Consider the following 14,052-nt stretch of genomic DNA (forward strand, 5'->3'; position numbering starts at 1 on the left):
GCTACTCTCTCTCTGGCTACTCTCTAGCTACTCTCTCTCTCTCTAGCTACTCTCTGGCTTCTCTCTCTCTCTCTGGCTACTCTATCTCTGGCTACTCTCTCTTTCTCTTTCTGGTTACGCTCTCTAGCTACTCTCTCTCTATCTGGCTACTCTCTCTTGCTGGCTACTCTCTAGCTACTCTCTCTCTGGCTACTCTCTAGCTACTCTCTCTCTCTAGCTACTCTCTCTGGCTACTCTCTAGCTACTCTCTCTCTCTCTAGCTACTCTCTCTGGCTACTCTCTAGCTACTCTCTCTCTCTAGCTACTCTCTCTGGCTACTCTCTAGCTACTCTCTCTGGCTACTCTCTAGCTACTCTCTCTCTCTCTAGCTACTCTCTCTGGCTACTCTCTAGCTACTCTCTCTCTCTCTAGCTACTCTCTCTGGCTACTCTCTAGCTACTCTCTCTCTCTAGCTACTCTCTCTGGCTTCTCTCTCTCTCTCTGGCTACTCTCTCTTTCTCTTTCTGGTTACGCTCTCTAGCTACTCTCTCTCTATCTGGCTACTCTCTCTCCCTCTCTAGCTACTCTCTCTCTCTCTGGCTACTCTCTCCCTCTCTCTCTTTGGCTACTCACTCTCTAGCTACTCTCTCTCTCTCTGGCTACTCTCTCTCTGGCAAATAATCCAGTATTTTTTCATAAATCGCGAGATATGAAGCGTTATATGCATTATGCCCAAATCGTTCGGGTTGTTTGCCTGAAACTCCAAATACTTACAAATCAAAGGTATATACCATGTACATATGTGTCTTCACAAAATGATCAAGGGGGGGGTCCGGTGAAAAACCGACACTGTGATCGGTAGAAAAACATGTTTTAGGTTCGGTAAAATAGACATAGAATAGACCTTACCTTAGCCAGAAGGTACTCCAAAAAGAATAATCCCAGTGATCCCATCGCGATCGCAATTACTTGTGTATATGTGTATACGGGAAATAGGTTTGAGGCGATAAAATCTCAGAGCGATTGCTCCGTCCTGATTCCCTCTGAGGGGGAGGAGTTCTTGCAGACAAAAAAAAACGGTTCAAAAGGCAGGTGATACTGCCACCTGGCGGGATTCGATCGTCATTGCAATTTTAACATAGGCAGATGTGCCAGGGAGACCCAGGGAGCTCCGGCTGAGTGTTTAGAACGGGGATCAAAAGGAAAATATCAAAGGATCAAAACCTGAGAAAAGTCGGGTTTGGCGCTCAACCGTTGCCGACGAAACCCGACTTTTCTCGGGTTTGGCGGGCAAAGAGTTAAGAGGTTAATTTACAAGTTGATTGGCAGTAGAGGCCAGCTAATTCGTGAGCAGATGATAATGGCAGTGAGGAGGAGGTGAAAGAGACATTTCTCCTTTCAATATGCTTTCAAACACCGGTTATGATACGTCCCCTCAGGTTTTGCTTGTACAGAAGTATCACATCAAATACTTATAAGGTAAACACCTCACTGTCCCTCCACTGACCACCTCCATCACTGCTGTCTTCCATGTTTGCATGGAGTGACGAATGTCAATCTAGAGTGACGTAAAAGTCTCATGAATTCCGACATGACTGTTCAGACTTCTCTGAACCTCTGTGTCTCACTCTCTTTCTTCTCCTTTTTTCTCTCCTTAGTTCCTCTTCCAGCAGATGGGAATGGTGGTGTGCTTCGTGAAGATTCACATCCGCCCCTACATGGATGATATCTTCACCCTCATCAGAGTGAGTATCCCCCCCCCCCCTTGAACCCCCTGTTAGATATTTCTGTCCTGCGTCGTGTTTGTATCAGCCCCTGTTTGTACATCCGTTAGTCATAAGAAACGACACTGCAACGTGATCTGCAACGTGATCTCTTTCCTCAGATCCTCATGTTTATTTTCATAAACATAGCCTCGTAATCAGATGTAACCCATTCTGTATTGTCCGTGTTCAGTCTTAATTCTCTTTAATCCAATGGTTCTCTCTCTCTCGTAGCCAACCACCATTTCCTGTTAGCCGAAGCTAATGATGATGTGTCACTATTTCCCCTCCCCTACCTAGCGAGGGTGGGGAGTGTTAGATTCCGATCAATCAGCCAGTATCACCTCCTCATCTGTTGGCTTGTGTTATCACCTCTCCATCCGTTGTCGTCGTGTAGTGTCTGCGTTGTGTTTATTTCTCTCTGTCTTGTCATACTGGCTGTACAATCTTTGTCATTCCCCTTTAATGCAACTCTGTAACCATAAGTATTCGACACTGGACAGCGTAGTACCTCTCTTGAAAAACGTTGTTTATTACATAAACAAAAGCCTCAGATCAGATGTTATCAGATTGTATTGTCCTCAAAGTCTTTGGAAGAAAACTAAATTCATTATTCTAATGATCTCTCCTTTCACCCCGCTCGGTGTCGGCGCGGCCTAGCTGTTATCCAAAAGCCTTCATGGTTGTCGTGCCACGTCAGTCCTCCCCCCCCCCCCCCCCCCCCCCCCCTTGCGTGGGGAGGAGGGAGCCGTTTCAAAGTCTCTGATTAACGTCCGCTCGCGTCAGCTTCGTGTCTAGATCGTTCTTAGTCTGCCCTTACCCGGAACCACTGTTAGATTTATATTATCTTCGTCATAGCAACGACGGCCTCGCCCCTCTTCTGGTTGTCATGCGACGCGCCGTCATGGTAACTGCTTTAACCTTTAACACACATTAAAACGCCGTTTATAATGATGGCAAACTCTCCCCATCGCCAAACCTCCTGCTGCTGTTTCTTATCAGTTGTTTATGCTGATGGAATGCAAACACCCTGCTCACTGCTACCACTGACTGCTGCTTGCCTCTGAACTGCCTCCTCCACCGTCACCATTAGGGATGCATGATATAGATTTTTTGACACCGATAACTTTATGCTCCTCAAGCCGATAACCGATATCGATAACCGATATTTATTGTATTATAATATTTCTTTTTTTTACTGTATATATATATATATTTTTTTTTTTATAAATTTTTTTTTCTTCTTTTTTAGTATTTATCAGCTCTGACGTCATCGGTACTGCTATCGGTACTCGAGAAATTATGGAGTTTTTTTTTGAGGAATTTAAACGTCGCAAACTAATCTTGTTGGCCGTTTTCTATATCTCTCCTGCCTCGGTGTCTCTGCCTGCGCGAGCAGCGGGCTGTGCTCACACACACACTCACTCACACACACACACACACACACACACGGGTGCTGCCGAGTACAGACAGCTCTGCTCTCATCATGGCGGACAGAACGAAACGTTCAAAAGTCTGGGTCTATTTTACTAAAGTCGATGCTGACAACGCTCGTTGCCACAAGTGCAACAAGACATTTGCCAGTGATGTATAAGCGCTGGTACTTGTCAATGTGGCTGGCGAGGATCTAACGTTATTAGCCTGAGCTCCGAGTAGAGTAATGGCTGACAATCCGGAGGTAAATAAACGAACGAGAGCTTCTGATTGGTGGTAAGAAGAAGAGGTGGGTGCAAGCGGTGGGACGTAATTGGCAGATCGACTGTCTGCCTCCGAATGTAACGTGACTACGTCACAGCCAAGAAAGGGAGCGCTGGATTTGTGAAAAACTCCCTGTTCCTAAACCACACGCTATCAATCGTACCACAGTACTGGCAAAACGGGAGGAGGCTATAATAAAAACAAGCGCCCTTCATCCAAATCCACCCACACCGGATTTCTTTTAACCAAAACATTTATTATATATTATCGGAGCTATCAATAACGTTATCGGGATGACGTCATAATTGCTGATATCGGCCCGATAATTATCGGCCAGATAATTATCGTGCATCCCTAGTCACCATGCACAGCTACCTCTCTGACCTAGCACCGTTAGATGCTGTCATCTCCCATCCCCCCCAATATATACGTTACATACATTGAAAAACACCGATTTCCTTCAGGAGGGATGAAAGTCTCTGATCCACGTCTGCTCGTCTCCGCCTCGTGTCTTAGTCTAACCTTACCCGGAAGAAACTCGCATCATAACTTCTTCCCCCTAACAACAGGCCCGCCCCCTCTCCTCGTTACTATGTGACGCGCTGCCATGGCAACTGATCTTCACCTTTAGCATGGTTCTATCGATGTCAAACTCTCCATAGTTCTCTCTGACCAATCCTGCCTGCTCTCAGTCCTTATCAGTGTTTATGTTTATGTGCCGAATGACCTCGGAGCCACACACCCTGCTTGCTACCGTGGAGACACAGAACTGGCTGCCGGCTACTTTTAAGATCTATAGATCCGTCTGAGTAAATGCTGTCACCCACCGATATATATACATTATATACACATTGAAAAACATAGAACTTTCTTCACCCCTTGCAACCTTTTGTCTTATTTTATTTTCCAGTGAGTCAGAAAAACAGCTGCAAACTCTTAATTACTCTCTCTAAAAACTCTCTCTCTCCTCTCCTCATTAGGAGAGAGAGAGAGAGAGAGAGAGAGAGAGAGAGAGAGAGAGAGAGTTACAGTGAAGTCCTTTGAGAAATCTCTGTTTCAATAAGCACGCTTTTGACTTCGACATCTACATGGCTGCAATTACAGTTATTTCCCACACAGCCAGAGATATGCATGATTTCAATTAAGCGGCCCCCCCTGTAAACGTCCCTTTTGGCTCGCCAGATATCCCCTGGAAGCTGCCATGACGGTTCAAGTTAATGGATAAGGGAGCAACTTTGGATGAATTTCATCCTTATCAAGTGTATCGTATGCCGTAGTGCTCTCACACACACCCACACACATGCACACACACACACACACACGCACGCACGCACACAGACTGTCAAGCACACACAGCAAGGCGCAGAATATCAAATGTCCACTCTTGGTAGTAGTGCTCTACAGCAGTGACTTTTCTCCGTGGAGGAGAGAGAGAAACTGGGCCACGGCATCTTGAGCCCCTTCCCAGTTAATAAATGGTGAGCGAGACAAAGGCTCTATTCATTTGTGCTCCAGTCTGGCCTCATGCATCCAGATGAGGGGGCTGGTATAGCCATTCAGGACGCAGTAGCAGCAGCAGCAGCAGCTCACTCACTCACTCACTCGGTGGCCACCATCAGGAAGAGCAGGAAAGGAGAGATCAGTGGCGTGCGCATGGACAAAGAAAAACAAAAGAATCACCTCCGCCAGCTTTCACAGCTGAAGCCCATTGGCAGGTTGACCTATTGCGTGTCTTTTATTTCTCTCTCTCTCTCTTTTATTTTCTACCACCACTGTTCCCCTGACGCTGATTATCTATAATGGCTGTGAGGAGACGTGGCCCAGGGAGCAGAAACGTGGTGGTGTCAATTAGACTCTCACTGATCCCTTCCTCCCTCATATAGCCTGTGTATCCAAAACCTCTAGTCAGTCAACTGTCACTCTCTCACTCACTCTCTCACTCACTCACTCACTCACTCACTCACTCACTCACTCACTCACTCACTCACTCACTCACTCACTCACTCACTCACTCACTCACTCACTCACTCACACACACACACACACACACTCACACACTCACACACTCACACACTCACACTCACTCACTCACTCAACTGTCAGTCAGTCAGTTATTCACTAACTCACTCACTCACTCACTCACTCACTTACTTACTCACTCACTCACTCACTCACTCACTCACTCACTCACTCACTCACTCACTCACTCACTCACTCACTCACTCACTCACTCACTCACTCACTCAACTGTCAGTCAGTCAGTTATTCACTCACTCACTCACTCACTCACTCACTCACTCACTCACTTACTCAATTACTCACTTACTCACAACTGTCAGTCAGTCAGTTATTCACTCACTCACTCACTTACTCACTCACTCACTCACTCACTCAACTGTCAGTCAGTCAGTTATTCACTCACTCACTCACTCACTCACTCACTCACTCACTCACTCACTCACTCACTCACTCACTCACTCAATAGTCAGTCAGTCATCAACAGTCACTCACTCAGTCAACAGTCAGTCAGTCAGTCAGCTCCACCCACTCACATGGTTATTGATGGAAACATATTTTGACCTAGTTCCCTGAGGCCCAGGCCTACAGACTCCCTCGCTCTTAATATGTACCACAGCAGCAGAGGTTGGATGACGTTGTTTTTGGTTGGGAGCTCTTTGGACGTACCCTCCACACGTCGTAAAAAATCTGTACATATGTTGTGAGGGGACCTTGGGACACATGTGAATTCAAGACAGACATATGGCCGGATATTTAAAGTCTGGCTCACAGGTTTATGTGCTAGGAATTTAACAAGTGTTATTATTTTTCAAGTAGCAGTATCATAATAGCAAAATCAGATTTTTCTGAATAAACGATGGCAAGAAGTTGGTCTCCTACATATTAGGGATGTGTCTGAATCTTTTTTTTAAAGTTATGTTGATGTATCTTGTTGACACGTTCAGCTGGACTACAAAAATATATATCTTCTCAAAAAGAGAAACAATTCCTATGCTCCACGATTATAAAAGTATCAACTACCTTTATTACAAACCAAGTTGATTACTACATTACCGTAAATCCTCAAATAGAGGAGAGACCTCCGATAAAGGAGGGGCCTCTTATAATGGGGGGGGGGGGGTGTTGATGCATTTAGACAAACACAGGCCGGTCTCTAATATAAGGTAGCAAAAAAAAGTATTTTTTTTATTTTTCGTGCCGTGATATAGAATGAGATAAACTTGCCAATGGAAATCAAGTGCTGCCTCCCGCTACACTGACTACCGTACATTAACGTTTCCCTCTGGTTAGCTTTAGCGCTAGCCGCTAGCTAACGTTGTCATAAATAATATCTAGATCTGTGGTGTCAGCTGGATGACGTTGACTTCGTTTGCAAACGTTAACGTTCGCTATCTATATGGCGTTGGCAGACGAGGCTGGCGTTGTCCAGTTGACACATTACAGACCATGATGCTATGATAACGTTAGTAGCTAAAGCTACTGCATGTAAACAACTCGATTCAACTGAGGCCCTGTTTAGACGGAAACGCTAGCAGGTGAATCCGCAAAAATATTTTTTCGGATGTGCCTTTTGTTTATACGGCAACAGTGTTTTTACGGGGAGAAACCGCAAAAAAGTGAGACCACCTTCCTGGGTGGAATTCCTAGAAACGATAAACCTTTGCGCTATCATCTAAACTGTCAAACCGCATAAAACTATGACGAAAGGGTTCTCAAGGCTCTCGTCGCGCGTACTGCTTACATCACAGGCATGCGCCAGTAGCCTAGAAGCGTAAACAAAGCATGTCTGATTCTATCCATGGCGATCACCTGAAGGCTACATTGGCAGTACTTTTAAATACACAAGAATCTGTCCCGCGGCTATCGCAACTATTAGTGACTGGAGCCACTGTCTGTGAGTGACTCTGCTTTGGTCCAATCACATTCCCCCACCCACAGTCTGCGAATCAGAGGCAGAGTAGGGCGGGTCTTCACAGCACGTCATGTGACATATGCGCCAATCGTGTGACAGCGGGGCTCCGTCGTCTCGAGTCTTTACAGCCTCGTCTGCACGCAGAATTCCATCCCAAAACACTAGTCTAAACGCTACATTAAAAGTGAGACCGCAAGTCGACTTTTGCGGTTTCTGTTCAGACTCTCCGTCTAAACATGGCCTGAGGAAGTCGAGAAGGTACCACACGCTAAACCGTCCCCGGACCCCACAACCTAGTATAGACAGTTCCAACTTCAGTGTTTGAATTACGTTAATCCCACAATTACTCAACTGCACTCAATATTTAAATACCAATGCTAGTCTAAATAAATGTAGACAGACAATGTACGTATTACATTTTTTTAATAATAATGCAATAAAAGTCTGAAAATGAAGGGATTATGTCCATGAGTGTCATTTTTAGAAATTAAGGCCTGCCTCTTATATAAGCCTCTCTCTAAAAAAGGCCTGGTGCTCTTTGCAGCTGAGGTAAATAGAAGACCCGTCTTATATTTGAGGATTTACGGTATTTACATGATCGAAACAGTGATAATGAAGTCTGTTCATGTTGTTTGTATTTCAGATCAAACCTTTTGGTTAGTAACAAGGATCTGAAAGAAGGGCATTTTTGACCGACTAACTTTTACAGAGCGTATCTTTTGACTAGCTGAATCTGTGACATGTTGCTGGTTTGTTTATCTGTTGTTGTTCTCCATGGTGCAGGAGTACTGGACGCCCAACAACCCCATGCAGAACACCATCATCCTGCTGATCGAGCAGATCGTTGTGGCCCTGGGCGGAGAGTTCAAGCTCTACCTCCCACAGCTCATCCCACACATGCTGCGTGTCTTCATGCACGACAACAGCCCTGGCCGCAGTGTCACCATCAAGGTGAGGAGACGCAGCACGGAGGGCTGGTGGTAATGAGTTAGACGTGAGGAGGGCTGGTGGTATCGAGTTAGATGTGAGGAGAAGCAGCTGGTGGTAATGAGTTAGACGTGAGGAGACGCAGCTGGTGGTAATGAGGTAGAAGTGAGGAGGGCGGGTGGTAATGAGGTAGAAATGAGGAGGGCTGGTGGTAATGAGGTAGAAGTGAGGAGGGCTGGTGGTAATGAGGTAGAAGTGAGGAGGGCGGGTGGTAATGAGGTAGAAGTGAGGAGGGCGGGTGGTAATGAGGTAGAAGTGAGGAGGGCAGGTGGTAATGAGTTAGACGTGAGGAGGGCGGGTGGTAATGAGGTAGAAGTGAGGAGGGCTGGTGGTAATGAGGTAGAAGTGAGGAGGGCTGGTGGTAATGAGGTAGAAGTGAGGAGGGCTGGTGGTAATGAGGTAGAAGTGAGGAGGGCTGGTGGTAATGAGGTAGAAGTGAGGAGGGCTGGTGGTAATGAGGTAGAAGTGAGGAGAAGCAACTGGTGGTAATGAGTTAGACGTGAGGAGGGCTGGTGGTAATGAGTTAGACGTGAGGAGGGCTGGTGGTCAATGTTCCCTCTAATTTTTTTTCGGGCTGAGCAAACACTCAAACCTCCTGAGCAGACATCAGCAACTACTGAGCAACATATGTCACCTGCCGATTAACCGGTTAGTTGATAAGCTGCGGTGTGTAAAAAATCGGAGAATTTTAATTTCCCTCAATGTCTAACATAAAAATATATACATTTTGCTGATACACAGAAATAATACAAAAAGGCATATTATATTCCTTAATCAAATATTTATTTGACCATTGATTGACGATACAGAGCAAAGTCCTTACTTTGGCGGCGGCGGTGTGAGTCGTGTCACTAACTTTTGTCTTTTTAGGAGGCTGACTCGTCATTATTTTATTAAGTGAATTATAATGCGACTTCAAGGGTGACCATATTGTGATTTTTTTTTAAAGAGGACACTGCCTTCAGCCTCAAGATACTTAATGATACTCAAAGTTTACTCAAAGATGCCTTATCATTATAATATATTTAAAGTATGCCTCCTCTGTATGGATATACAATTAGTTTATATTATTTTATATAACAAAATAATATCTCTCTATAACCAAAGTTACTCAACATGCTGTATTATGCCTAAAGTAATCTATCTGACAAATCTCAAGAAAATAACTAAATCAACCTATGACAAAATATATATTTTCAAGTCTTACTGGACAAAATAAATAACAAGAAAAATATGAAGTAATGTTCTAAATAATACCTCTTGTGTATTAGAAAATCCAGCTTTAAAAAATATATCTTTATCTGTTCAATGTAATGTAAATTATAAAACAGTAACATCACAAAGATACTAATTTAAAAGTGCACTATGCAGTTTCAGATTTGTTGCAATTAGTGTACTAAACTAATTTATTACACACATAATCCTTAGAATGATTGTATCATAAGCATCTTATCAAACCAAAACATCATTTTTGAGGCATCAAAATAGTTTTCAATTATTTTCTCTCTCTCTCTGTATAGCTGCATTCTTCAATCAATTCGGTCAACTTTGCCATCAAACTCTCGCCTCGCACTGCTTTGTTTGTAATGTTTTTCTGTGTCCATGTGAGCTTTGAGATCGCCAACACCTTTATTAGACACAGAAACATATGGTCAAGCTTTGCACGCAGTTAATCTGTAATGTACATTTTCACGTTTGCATTGTGAGGAGCCAGCGATGCTGGTCCTCATCTGTTGTGTGTGTCTGTGTGAGCGCGCAGTAGCGCCGCCCACAAGGCACTGAAAGCGAGGCTTCTCTTGGTAACGTCACACACAACAGGTTACCGTAGTATTCGGTGCAATGCGCCAGTCAATTTAACTACAGGCATATTTTACACAAACGTTTCTGTGCGCGACAGATTTCAGATGTGCGCGGGAGCGTCTTGCCATGTGCGTGCGTGCGCAGCCGCGCACCTTAGGGGGAACATTGCTGGTGGTAATGAGGTAGTTGTGAGGAGGGCTGGTGGTAATGAGGTAGAAGTGAGGAGGGCTGGTGGTAATGAGGTAGAAGTGAGGAGTGCTGTTGGTAATGAGGTAGATGTGAGGAGGGCGGGTGGTAATGAGGTAGAAGTGAGGAGGGCTGGTGGTAATGAGGTAGAAGTGAGGAGGGCTGGTGGTAATGAGGTAGATGTGAGGAGGGCAGGTGGTGGTAATGAGGTAGATGTGAGGAGGGCTGGTGGTAATGAGGTAGAAGTGAGGAGACGCAGCTGGTGGTAATGAGGTAGATGTGAGGAGGGCTGGTGGTAATGAGGTAGATGTGAGGAGGGCTGGTGGTAATGAGGTAGAAGTGAGGAGACGCAGCTGGTGGTAATGAGGTAGAAGTGAGGAGGGCTGGTGGTAATGAGGTAGATGTGAGGAGGGCTGGTGGTAATGAGGTAGATGTGAGGGAGGGCTGGTGGTAATGAGGTAGAAATGAGGAGGGCTGGTGGTAATGAGGTAGATGTGAGGAGGGCTGGTGGTAATGAGGTAGATGTGAGGAGGGCTGGTGGTAATGAGGTAGAAGTGAGGAGGGCTGGTGGTGGTAATGAGGTAGAAGTGAGGAGACACAGCTGGTGGTAATGAGGTAGATGTGAGGAGGGCTGGTGGTAATGAGGTAGAAGTGAGGAGGGAATTACATAGGGTAATTACCATATGTAAGGGTTCGTGCACAGAGGGGATTGTCGGGAAAGATATGGCTGTTTGAGGAAGCTCCCATTTATTAACATTTTTGTTTAAACAGTAACGGTAGCTAGGTACTAACGATAGCTACTTAGCCAACACTAGGTAGCTACTAACGTTAGCTCACGGAACGATAGCTACTTAGCCAACGCTAGGTAGCTACTAACGTTAGCTCACGGAACGATAGCTACTTAGCCAACGCTAGGTAGCTACTAACGTTAGCTCACGGAACGATAGCTACTTAGCCAACACTAGGTAGCTACTAACGTTAGCTCACGGAACAATAGCTACTTAGCCAACAATAGGTAGCTACTAACGTTAGCTCACGGAACGATAGCTACTTAGCCAACACTAGGTAGCTACTAACGTTAGCTCACGGAACGATAGCTACTTAGCCAACACTAGGTAGCTACTAACGTTAGCTCACGGAACGATAGCTACTTAGCCAACACTAGGTAGCTACTAACGTTAGCTCACGGAACGATAGCTACTTAGCCAACACTAGGTAGCTACTAACGTTAGCTCACGGAACGATAGCTACTTAGCCAACACTAGGTAGCTACTAACGTTAGCTCACGGAACGATAGCTACTTAGCCAACACTAGGTAGCTACTAACGTTAGCTCACGGAACGATAGCTACTTAGCCAACACTAGGTAGCTACTAACGTTAGCTCACGGAACGATAGCTACTTAGCCAACACTAGGTAGCTACTAACGTTAGCTCACGGAACGATAGCTACTTAGCCAACACTAGGTAGCTACTAACGTTAGCTCACGGAACGATAGCTACTTAGCCAACACTAGGTAGCTACTAACGTTAGCTCACGGAACGATAGCTACTTAGCCAACACTAGGTAGCTACTAACATTAGCTCACGGAACGATAGCTACTTAGCCAACGATAGCCAGCACCTGCGAAATCGAATGCCAAACTGATGATCAGACGTTGATATCAGGAGCTATCAGTAGCTAGCCAGCTAGATAACATTAGACAATGCCTCATGTATTAAACTAAAGTGAATAGTCGACTGGGTCATTTTGTTTAATGCTTCAGTTATGTTGAAAGAGGAGCTGCTCATGCACTCGACTGTGAGGGGGAGGAGGAGGGCTCGACTGTGAGGGGGAGGGCTCGACTGTGAGGGGGAGGAGGAGGGCTAGACTGTGAGGGGGAGGAGGAGGGGCAAGGCGTGCACTGCTGCAGCAGATTTACGAGTCTGATCTGACGGTCACAGAGCTGAGGCAGCGTGCCCAGTTAGCTGTAAAAATCCATAGATTAGCCGCACCGTTATATAAGCCGCAGAGTCGAAAAATGGGGGGAAAAGCCGCGTCTTATAGTCCGAAAATTACGGTAGTTGACCACAAACAAATGCAGTCAAGTCAGTGGGGTCAGGCTCCTGTCTGTACAAGCTGACTAAAGCTACAGTAACTGAAATGTACTTCGTGTGCACACTGCACAGTGGAGTAAGGAATTCATTGGTACCAACCATGTCACGCTAGGTTGTCAGGAAGGGGGGCTAAATTATGCTCCAAACCTCTGAATGAAAATGGGTTCTATGAGTATCCACAAGTCTTCCTTTTATAGACACACCCACTTTATGCTAATCCCATGCAGTTTTGGGTAAAACCATGCAGATTTTTGCATGCACTATAAATGTGTTATTTTCACATATTCTAAAAATGGTATATTTTAATATTTCTGCATACAGGGCCCATAAACAGTCTTACGAATTGCATGAATTGGGTATGACTGGAAAGCTGAGACTCCTCTGGATCCAATGAGCCCAATTGTATCCATGTGTGATGATGTTAGTCCCCATAGTAGCTGTTTCATTGTAGTGAGACAATTTTCTGAAACTTGACCTCACTGTATAAAATGACCTATTGTGACCTCTAGGATAATCACAGCCTCATGGAACTTTACAACCACAGACTAGAAACCTATGACATTCAGAGGGTGTATGACTTGCCTAGGTATAGTGACATTAAGGAGGGGCATCTGAGCAATCTCCAGTACAGAAGTGCTCGCCAGCCAATCACTGAAAAATGCAATTCTTACAGAAATCTGTCAGTTTTATTTTTTATTTTATATCAAACCACAGCCTGCATTTTCTTTTTGTGATCAAATTAAAATGTTCTTTAAAAAAAGAATCTTTTCCACATACACATGAATATAGACCTGCAGATTTACTGTAATGTCAACAGATGAATATAGACCTGCAGATCTACTGTAATGTAAACACATGAATATAGACCTGCAGATTTACTGTAATGTAAACACATGAATATAGACCGGCAGATTTACTGTAATGTAAACACATGAATATAGACCTGCAGATTTACTGTAATGTAAACACATGAATATAGACCTGCATATTTACTATAATGTAAACGCATGAATATAGACCTGCATATTTACTATAATGTATGTTCTGAGAGGATCCAGCGGGGAGATGTTCAAGAAGGTGGTGATAGCGAAGGTGGATGGAAAGAGAGGAAGTGGAAGACCAAGAAGAGGCTGGGTAGACGACGTCTGTGATTGGAGCAGAGTGAGAGGCGGAGTCACAGAGTTGGAGAGAAGAAGTGGGGACAGAATGGGTTGGAGAGTGATAGGCAACCTTCGGAACGAAGAAGCCACCTAATGATGATGAAACACATGAATATAGACCTGCAGCTTTACTATAATGTAAACACATTAATATAGACCTGCAGCTTTACTGTAATGTCAACACATTGTGACGAACCTGGTAGTGTTCAGGCTCGCCATGGTTCAAATACAAACACATTTTTTTTTTTTTTTTAATATCGGCCCATATCGGCCCTATCTTGATATCGGATCGATATCGATGTGTAAAAAAACGGCCATATCGGCCGATATTATATCGGCGGCCGATATATCGTGCATCACTAGTTTGTCTGGACAAGGCCTAACTGGGTTTGATTTGATGCCTGAAAAAATATTAGCACATTCAAAAACTTTTAAGAACTGGACTAAGAAAAT

General features: G+C 44.6%; 1 protein-coding gene across 3 annotated transcripts in view; it reads left to right on the forward strand.

Moving 5' to 3' along the window:
- Positions 1–14,052, forward strand: part of mtor (mechanistic target of rapamycin kinase) — a 368,371-nt gene that overhangs the window by 99,165 nt on the left and 255,154 nt on the right. For all 3 annotated transcript variants that reach the window (XM_084334134.1, XM_084334136.1, XM_084334135.1), the window contains exons 20-21: positions 1,638–1,724; positions 8,155–8,322. In XM_084334134.1, coding sequence (XP_084190260.1) covers positions 1,638–1,724; positions 8,155–8,322 — 255 coding nt within the window. The remainder of the gene's footprint in view (positions 1–1,637; positions 1,725–8,154; positions 8,323–14,052) is intronic.

Source organism: Notolepis coatsorum, assembly GCF_963971535.1.
Source record: "Notolepis coatsorum genome assembly, chromosome: 17".
NCBI lineage: Eukaryota > Metazoa > Chordata > Actinopteri > Aulopiformes > Paralepididae > Notolepis > Notolepis coatsorum.